General features: G+C 38.0%; 1 protein-coding gene across 1 annotated transcript; it reads right to left on the reverse strand.

The window, feature by feature from the left end:
• Nucleotides 1-5,883: 5,883 nt before the first annotated feature.
• LOC115452945 (cytochrome P450 6B4-like) lies at nucleotides 5,884-9,356 on the reverse strand. Its single transcript, XM_030181570.2, has 2 exons — nucleotides 7,950-9,356; nucleotides 5,884-6,285 (listed from the first exon to the last, which is right to left on the reverse strand). The coding sequence occupies exon 1, from the start codon at nucleotides 9,319-9,321 to the stop codon at nucleotides 8,023-8,025; it is 1,299 nt and encodes a 432-aa protein (XP_030037430.2). The 5' UTR covers nucleotides 9,322-9,356; the 3' UTR covers nucleotides 5,884-6,285; nucleotides 7,950-8,022.
• Nucleotides 9,357-10,450: the final 1,094 nt, after the last annotated feature.

Raw genomic sequence — 10,450 nt, forward strand, 5'->3', positions numbered from 1 at the left:
ATATTAGATCCTCCAACGCGCACGCGAATTTGAACTTTATGCAGCGGTAATAAATTACAAATTGACTCTCCATTTTATTTAGAAAACGTTTGTATGGGAAATAGAAAAATGCTGTTTTGAGGATTTTCCCGGCAATTATTCGAATTTTTCTCACCTTTTAAACCTTCCCTAGACCTCCACGAATAATTCAAGACCAAGATAAGATAAATCCGTTCAGCCGTTCTCGAGTTTTAGCGAGACTAACGAACAGCAATTCATTTTTATATATATAGATTATATTTATTCGATCATCTTTATATGTATGGACATATATACTGGGGAGTATAGGATTATCTGAGCCAGGATTGGACCGAGTCCCTAATCCCTATACCCTATACCGGCATACCAACCAAAATCCGCGGTGGCCTTCTTCGGCGTATGCTGGACGGCCCCGGGGTATCTTGTTGCTGTAAGATAGCTGCGCGGGACCGTTACTTCTCTGATTAAAGGACGCCTTTGGCATGTACGATATCGGGAGACCGACTTACTGCATTTTCGTCCACATCGGAGTCGCTATAGTCGAGCGAGCACGCCACACGACTCTCTGTTAGTCTTAGTCGCCTTCTACCACAGGAAGAATATGCCGTGGTAGAATTCTCTAGATGCCCCGAGCCATCTCTATGCTCCCCAGTACTGCAAATGTTTATGGGCGACGGTAATTACTTGTAATCAGGTGAATCGTATGCCTGTTTGCCTCTTATCTATCTATATCTATACTTATAATAAATCTGTAGAGGGGTCAATTCTGTACATGAAATATATTTCCAAAATAACTATCAGGGGGTGATTAGGGATCGATACTGATGCCAAAAATGCAATTAGTAAAAATTTTGTCTGTCTGTCTGTCTGTCTGTCTGTCTGTCTGTATAACCGTTATAGAAACAAAAACTACTCGACGGATTTTAACGAAACTTGGTACAATTATTTGTCATACTCCTGTGCTGGTTATAGTATACTTTTCATCACGCTACAATTAATAGGAGCAGAGCAGTGAAGGGAAATGTTGGGAAAACGGGAGAATTTACTCCATTATTTAAGCTTCCGCCGCCAGTGCAACCTTAATGGTTAAAGGTACACAGAAATCATGTATGACGGAAATGTTCGCCTTAAAATTATGTAAAAAATATCCCACGACAGCATATGTCTATCTTTTTTGGTTGACTCACAATAACACGTGTAGTTCCCGATAGCATAGCAGTTCGAAGCTTTCTCATTATATTTGTCTACTCTTACGTTTATAACACTCTCAGTCAGCCCCCGATCTAGGGGAGGGGGGGGGCAAGCCAGGGCCCGTGCCCCGGGCGACGAATTTAGAGGGCGGGAAATTCAAACTTGGCAGACGAATACACATTTCATCATTAACGCAACTTTGACTACTGCGACATCTATACTCTATACTATTATATAAAGCTGAAGAGTTTGTTTATTTGTTTGAACGCTCTAATCTCAGGAACTACCGGTTCGAACTGAAAAATTATTTTTGTGTTGGATAGCCCTTTGTTCGTGGCGTGCTATTGGTTATATGTCATCACGCTATACCCAATAGGAGCGGAGCAGTAAAGGATAATTTCAGGAACTACCGGTTCACACTGAAAAAATATTTTTGTGTTGGATAGCTCTTTATTCGTGAAGTGCTATAGGTTATATATCATCACGCTATACCCAATAGGAGCGGAGCAGTAATGGCTAATCTCAGGAACTGCCGGTTCGAACTGAAAAAATATTTTTGTGTTGGATAGCCCTTTGTTCGTGGCGTGCTATAGGTTATATATCATCACGCTATACCCAATAGGAGAAAGAAAGAAAAGAAGAAAGAAAAAGTTTTTATTGTCACAACTAAAGCATGCAATACATAAAAAGTGTATAAGATTAAACATAAAACATGCTTAATCATTAATCATTAAACTAGTTAATGGAACATTACACGCCTTCGATGTGACAATTAGGTGGCCAGCTCAGCATAATGCTGTGTTGCGTCATGAGCCACAACACGGCGCTGGTTTTCAGTGGCCACCTAAAAGTGACGCAACGGAGGCTAACTAAGCCTAAACATACTTATACACAAAGATAAAATAACGAAATTGTGCTCGGTAAAAAAAAAAAAAAATAACAAAAAAGAAATATAATAAATGTGTACACTCAACAAATATTATGTACTTATAGGTAGGTATTATAACTTTCACCGCACCACGCCGATCCGCCGCGCACCGCGGCGTGCCAGTGCTGTGATCAGCTCTGAGGCAGACGTTCGTTTAGTTTTATTCATAATATAAACTTATAAGAACTATAAACATTTCATTTGAAAATAAAACTATGCAGTTGTCCAGTGTATCAAGAACTAGTGGATCATAATACAAATAAATAAAAATAAATAAATAGTAATTAACACAAACAAATAATTGGAAAAGAAATAAATTGGAAAAGAAATAAACATTTTTATACGAAAAACAATGTATGTTAATAATGTTTCTGCCGTAACCTCCACGAGTTGTAGGAAACAACATTCCGCACCACCATGCGATCTATATAACGAAGGTATGTATAGTAAGTAATATATGACTTAACGTTGTTTTGATGTAAAAGTAAATACTGTTTATACACATGTTTAAAGCCATGTTTACTATTTTTAGAACGACATGGCGGCGGGATACAATTCCAACAACGGGTGGCTCTGAATTTAAAGCTACCACGAAAAGCTGAAGTCCTATAAGATGGCATCGACAAGGGATTCGTCGTGGGACGTAAGGAGTACCTAGCATTATCTTGCTTCCAAATTATTTTATCATAAAGATACTTAGGGCTTTGTTTCTTGAAAATACCAAATAGTAAAGTAGCCATGTGTAAGTCTCTTCGCGCTGCCATTTTTAAAATATTGGCATCATTAAGAAATGATGTGACATGGCTACGTCGTGGGATGTTAAAACAAAACCTAGCACAAGCGTTCTGTACCCGTTGAATTAAACGGTCCGTACGTGACAATAAACACGGGCCATACACAACATCACAGTAGTTTAGTCTCGAAAGCACTAAACTGTCCACTAATCTCCTGCGTAAAGGTTCACTGAGATATTGTCTAAAACGATATAGTATTTTTAACCTATAGAAGCAATTTCTTATCACATTGCCTATGTGCATCTCGAAGCGAAGCTCAGGATCCATGGTCAAACCAAGGTTGCGTGCTGTTTCCACTCTTTGGATATTTTCACCCATGATTTTTATCTCAGGTGTGGCAGATAGAATGGAACTGACTTGTTTTTTGCTACCAAGGACAATAAACTTTGACTTAGTAGGATTTAAAACCAAGCAGTTTTGTTCAGCCCAGGAGCGGAGCAGTAATGGCTAATCTCAGGAACTGCCGGTTCGAACTGAAAAAATCTTTTTGTGTTGGATAGCCCTTTGTTCGTGGAGTGCTATAGGTTATATATGATCATGCTATACCCAATAGGAGCGGAGCAGTAATGGCTAATCTCAGGAACTACCGGTTCAAACTGAAAAAATATTTTTGTGTTGGATAGTCCTTTGTTTGTGGAGTGCTATATATCATCACGCTATACCTAATAGGAGCGGTTCAGTCATGGCTAATCTCAGGAACTATCGGTTCGAACTGAAAAAATATTTTTATGTTGGATAGCCCTTTGTTCCTGGAGTGCTATAGGCTATATATAATCACGCTATGACCAATAGGAGCAGAGCAGTAACAGTTTCAACATGTTGCAAAAACGGGGAAAATATATTATTTTTGAGAGCTTCTGTTGCGTGCGCTGCGTAAACGGTTAAAGTTATGCAACAATGATGTATGACGGGATTGTTCCTCTTAAAAGTTATACAAAAATTTATTATAAAAACAAAAGTCCCCCGCTGAATTTGTCTGCCTGAACGTGTTAAACTCAAAAACTACCCAACGTATTAGGATAAAACTTGGTATGGAGACAGTTTGAGATCCTGGGAAGAACACAGGCTTCCGGGAAAATATATAGCGTGACTTTTATAACGGAAAACTTTAGCTTGAAAAATAACTTTTATAACGCGGGCGGAGCCGCGGGCAAAAGCTAGACCAGTATATAACACACATAAATTATTTTCGCGGAGCGCGAAATGATGATGATGATGACGAAAGTAAAAATATAGGTGGTTAGGGGCGGCATTATCCAGATTTTGCCCCGCCTTCAAAAAATTCAAGATCCGGGGCTGCTCTCAGACATCCCTAATTAAAAAAGTTAACATTATTAAATATTCCATAAAAAAGAATCATAGAAATCAGTATAGAAACACCAAAGTTATACATGAAATACGCTAATAATAAGCGATCACGCGTGAATACTGAATCATGCTATATGCTTCCTTCGATTTCACCAGGATCCCATCATCATACCCTGACCGAACAATCGGACCACCTGCATACCACCATACATTAAAAAAACATCCCGACAAATTGAGCACCTCCTCCATTTTTGAAGTCCGAAATCCACGCGGGCGAAGCTGCGGGCGGAAGCTAGTATTATAATAAAAGTAGGTACTTAAAGTGAGTCGTAGTTGCAAACATAGGTGACTTAAAATAGACTTATCTAAGAGGGTCAGGAGTGCATGTATAATTATGAATGGTATTATTATATTGATAACAATAAATTTTATTATATTGTTTTTTTTACATGACCCTACGTTTGTTAGCTTGGCAAGGCTTATACAAACATACCGGACCTTCGCGTGAGCGCTTTGGGCGCTCGGAACCCTTAGTTATTTTTCTATATTAATATTATAATAATAATGGTTGGGGGATGAATTACGTATCAAATAGCGGAACCTCGCTCCCCCTCGCCCTATGTGAGACAAAAAATTCTACACCCATTTCGATACTTAAATATACCAACTTGAATCATTTGGGGAAAGAAAAAATATTATAATAACTAGCGACCCGCCCCGGCTTCGCATGGGTGCAATGCTGACTATTTAATGGATGTTATTATACATATAAACCTTCCTCTTGAATCACTCTATCTATTAAAAAAACCGCATCAAAATCCATTGCGTAGTTTTAAAGATTTAAACACACATAGGGACAGAGAAAGCGACTTTGTATTATATTATGTAGTGAAGAATAGTTTATAGGTGTGTGGAGGCTTGTATAGAACTACTGGACCGATTTTGAAAATGCCTTTACTGATAGGAAGTCACATGACCACTGACGCTATGCTACAAAAACAATTTCACTCAGATCGAGCCGCGGGCAAATGCTAGTTTTAAGTATAGGGAACTCGAACAGGAAAACTGGTGATAATATTTATGGGAGACCGGCTAGATACCATCACATTTTATAAGTAAACTCTGAGAGTAAACTAGTCGACCCGACAGGCGATGTCCTGTCAACTATGACTTTGCAGCGCGCATTCTGTCAATTGCTGAAATTAACTTGCGACATACTTACCTGAGTCACTATGGCGGGTTTTAACACCTTACTGGTGGTAAGTCACTCGTATGCGAGAGGCCGTTTGGTTACCGTATTATCTATTTCTATCGCCAAGTAATAATGTGCAGTCACTATACTGCCGTGCTAAGCTCAAAAGCGGTATCTCAAAAAGATCTTTATTTTTATGTCGTCAGATAGCTTAAAGTAATACCCATCCAATGAACTTACCTAAACAACGGTATCCTATTTAGAACTTGTTAAAAAAACCTTAAAAGAGTTTCTCTATCTCGGTTTTACATACATAACTATAAAACTATATTTACAAAACTTCGATTATCTCGAAACAGGGTTTCCCTGACATACCGATTTTGCGCTTTGCACAGCAGTATTATGCTCCGCTTTAAAGGATATTGTAGCCAGCTAATTAACATATTGTTGAGTCGCTGTAGCCAGTGTAATTCTACCCATTATGATACTTAACAACTTGCCACTAAGCGACAAGTCCATTGCCACGCAGTACATTGTTAACTTAAATTTTACATGGTGTTGCAACTGTCTAAGAGCGGACGTATCACTTACCATCAGGCGAGCGGCATGCTCGTTTATTCATCTAATTGTAATAAGCAAAAAAAACATAAATTTTGATAATTATTTTGCGTAAACTCTCTGTTCCCATCCGTCGCGTGGTATGAACTTCAAGTTCAGCGCTGCATTAGGATGGGTTAGGAACGTGCTAGGGTAGAACTCCAGCTTGGTGGGTGTGCCTTCTGCCAACTCCACGTTGTATTTCTTCAGAACCGTGATCATGGCGACCGTTGTCTGCATTTTGGAGAAGCGTAAACCTAAGAAGAGATAAATGAGTTGTAAAGTCTAGACGTAATGGAATAATTATTTTGTTTCGAGTGATGAAATGAATGAAATGAATTCGTATTAATGACGTTTTATAATGATTTATTATGTTTACGCGAATGTTAGACATTTAAATTAAACTATTTCACGGATTTTATCGCGGTTTTAATATGATGGGGAGAAAAATAAAATATTAATTAATGAAACTTAACGGGTATTGAGAAGATATTTTGTAGTTGAGGTTAGATTTAGTGGTGGGAGTTATCAGACGAGCTGCTAACTCGTGTCGTCAATTAGTATCAATTAAATGGAAATATCGGTGTATGAGTACTTCCGTTTTACGCTTACTAACATATAAATTTATTTGCGAAAAAGTTTTTGATACAAATTTACAAAATGCAAATGATCTACCGAGACGTTAAATTTATATGGCGCGTGGAGACTTAAAACTTTGCGAATGTCACCTTATTTGACAAAAAACGATAAGCTATGAATTAAACATATTCCTTATCACTATGGAGGATGGATGTAGTCGCCAAAATGTCGGTGCTTTGGTTATTAGTCTGCCAGCCCTTTGGCGGATAAAGGCGTGAGATACAACTTTAAACATTTCATACTTATATGATGCTTTAGTTATAATCATTTTAAGTTCACATGTGTTCAAAACAATTGAGTGTTCATTTTGACGAAGCATAAAGTATGACCAAAAATATTCCACATATGGTCTCGTGACGGCATATCAATAAAATGTGTCCATTGGTTATAGTACATTTATATAATAAAAATACCAGACTTTCTTATATCATACGTAAAGTTGATATAAAAAATTTGATATAAATGTATGGACCTATTTAAGAATAGCTGTGTGTAATAATACTGTGTTTGATTCTCGTCTCAAATATATAACCTTATTTTTTACGTTAATTTTAGCACATAAGCATTTTTTTTTCTTAAGCCAAGCTACAGAATGAAGGCAAAACGTATCCCACTTAAAAGTCATAAATTTATACATATTGACCAGTAAGAGGACTAGATAAAAGGTGCGCTATTACGCGAGAGCATTTTAATCATTTACTCTGTCATTTTCTTTTTTTTTTTTTTGAGTGTGTATTTTTATTGGTTACAGACAACCATGATCTGCCGCGTGCTTAAATAAATTAACAATGTTATCCTTCAAGTTTAAAGCAAACGATAATTGATAAACAAACGTAACTTGGAAAATTAAAGCAGAGGTGTGTGCCTTGAGTTTTTAAACTTAAATTCGTCTCGGCAGACCCTTTCATTCCCAGCTAGATCATCGTGCACTTACAGACTGTTACATTTAACTATCGATGAGCTTATCAATTAAGTGTGCAATCATTGGCCGTTGCCCGCTGCATTGACTCAACTAAAGTACTAATACATTTGTGAGTGATTACCAGGTCACTATAACACTATCCTAAAATAATTGTAAAATTTCAACCACAAGCGGAACATCATGAATAATGAAATAATTCACTAGCATATACTTAACAAAAAGTATTATTAACGACCTCTTGTTATGGTATTTTATAAAAAAAAATCTGTTTTTGTTACGGCAAATTATTCAAGGCAATCAATAGTGTAATTATAATATGGACATTAGAAAAAATGATATACATATGTAAAACGTAAGTACCGATACATTGCCTCGGTCCCTCGCCGAACGGGAAGAATGTGTAGGGTTTGATGTCATCCTTGGCGTCCCCGTACTACCGTTCAGGATGGAAGGAGTCCGGTTCGGGGAAGTACTCGGGGCGGCGGTGCAGGTGGTACACTGGCAAGTGCACGCGCACGCCTTTGTCCACCTGCAGGCCTGAAGGGAACGTGTAGTCCTCGACCACCTCTCGCGTGATTACCGGCAGCACGGGATACAAGCGCATGGTCTCGTTCAGGCACGCCTCGATGTACGGCAGCTCGGTTACGCACTCATACACTAACTTGTTGTTGCGCCGGCGCAGGTACTCGTCCACCTCCTCCTGAGCTCGTCTCTGCGCTTCCTGATTTTTTGCAAGCTCATATAGAGCACACGATAATGTACTTGCAGATGTTTCAAAGCCTGCAGCGAAGAACACAATACATTGGGACACGAGCAGATCGTCGGTAACTTTCATTTCTATCTTCTTATTGTCCATAGACTTCGAATTTAAGCTGTCTCCGATGATGTGGTTCTTCTGCTTCAAAGCAAGCACTAAATCAACAAGGTCGTGGCGCGCTGTCGGCTTAAAGTCCCGCTTTTCGAAAACACCCATCAAAAGATTCTTGAAAAAAATATTTATTTCAGTGGAATAGTACTTGAATCCTAACGCGTAAAATATTTTTGGCCAGATGGCGCGGCACACCAGCTTGTAGCCGTGGAATTTTGAAGTGTTGAAAATTATTTCACCCATCGTAACGAATACGTTTTTTTCTGTGGTTATCTCCATCGCGCCTGTTTCGATCCCGAAAACGCAGGAACCGATGCAGTCCATCGTATATTTAATCATCAAGGACTTTGCTTCAACTGTCCCTGACATCGCTGTTTCTTCGTCCAACAATTTTTCCAATGTATGCCCACATTTTCCTACCAAATAAAACATGTTCTTCATTTTTGCCGAAGTGAATAAAGGTGTTAAGTTCTGTCGCACCACCTTCCATTTGTCTCCTTGCGTAAAGAAGAGGTTTTGTGTTGTCACTTCATTAGGCGTGTATTTTGCGATTTCTCTGCTATGGAAATAGTAGAAATCCTTAGTGAACACCAGTTTGATGATCTCTGGATCCTGGATCACGAGGGTCGGCTCCGTGCCGTAAAATGCGCCGAAATAAGATTCCTTCGAAAATTTACGACACATTTCCTGGCTGACATGGCCGACATATTTCTTCATTAAAATGTATTCGCCATAGTTGCCCAGCAGCGGCAGCGGTTTAAGATGCGGCACATTCTTGTTCCTCCAGTAGCTGAACTTCCTCACAGACAGGTAGTACAGCAGAGCGGAGATGGTCACACACAGCGCGAGTACGACGACGCTCATCGTGCGCGGTGCAGTCGCGAGTGACGCGCAATACACTCGCCCAAGACACATAAAAAATAAGCACCTATATACACATTGCACTCTCCACACGTTTAATATACTTAAATGTGTCATCGATCATGTGTATAACTCGGTATTCTAGACTATTGTCTAAAGGTTTTCTTTTCTATTGTCCTAGGCAACGTATAGAATACTTGAAACATTTAGGTAATGTATGAAATGATAATTAAATACAATTTATTTTATACTTTTCCTAGATATTCTATATAATAAAAAATACGCATCCGATATTGTCTATAAAATACAAGATCAAGGAAAGTTTTATTTCTGGATAAATTATGTACAGTTTATAACCTAACCTAACCGACTTGACAATTTCTATGATATAACCCCAGAACAAGCACAGAAGTAATAATTGTGTTACGATTTCTTCTGACATAAGTATAACGAAACTAAATTGTGTTTGCGCGTTAACAAGTTGTAACATTTGATATTAATTTGCTTTTTTATTCGGCATCATAGAGGTGACCACGGTGGACGACAAGCCGATCTTAGCAACATAATATTTGTCTTGTTCTTTCAACGATTTTAGCCTATTTGAAAAAAAAAGGAAAAATATATGCGGATGATTTAGATTCCTTCTATGCTTGTTATCGTTCTGAGGATATAACTTTTTTTCTTTTTTTTAAGTCCAGAGAGTAAGCCGAAGGCGTTTAAAATGCTATAATAATAAATTGTTTAATTTATCCAGTCATTTTATAATTACATTGATCAATACAAAAATCGATTTCTTTTATACATTGCTGACAGACCAGCAAGCGCTCTATAAAATCCCTAGGAATTGTAATCCCAAATCAAGTATGTTATGGACAATATTCAATATTTCATACATTGCTTGAACGCCCCACACATTACATACATTGCCTAAAGAATACCCAAATTATACAGATCCCAGGTAACAAATACACTTGAGACATAGCTTTAAATGTTTTTTTATTTAAATACTACAAGGTATAATATATATAATCTGATACGATGTACGGTTGAGAGGCCATTAAGAAGTAAATTTATCTCATTAATAGTTAATACTGAACGTAGGCATTTTGATGCAGCCAAACATTTTCGCACT

Source organism: Manduca sexta, chromosome 9 (assembly GCF_014839805.1).
Source record: "Manduca sexta isolate Smith_Timp_Sample1 chromosome 9, JHU_Msex_v1.0, whole genome shotgun sequence".
Classification (NCBI taxonomy): domain Eukaryota; kingdom Metazoa; phylum Arthropoda; class Insecta; order Lepidoptera; family Sphingidae; genus Manduca; species Manduca sexta.

Bases quoted from the DNA above. Each gene is read 5' to 3' on its own strand.
- LOC115452945 (XM_030181570.2), bottom strand. From the start codon at position 9,321: ATGAGCGTCGTCGTACTCGCGCTGTGTGTGACCATCTCCGCTCTGCTG.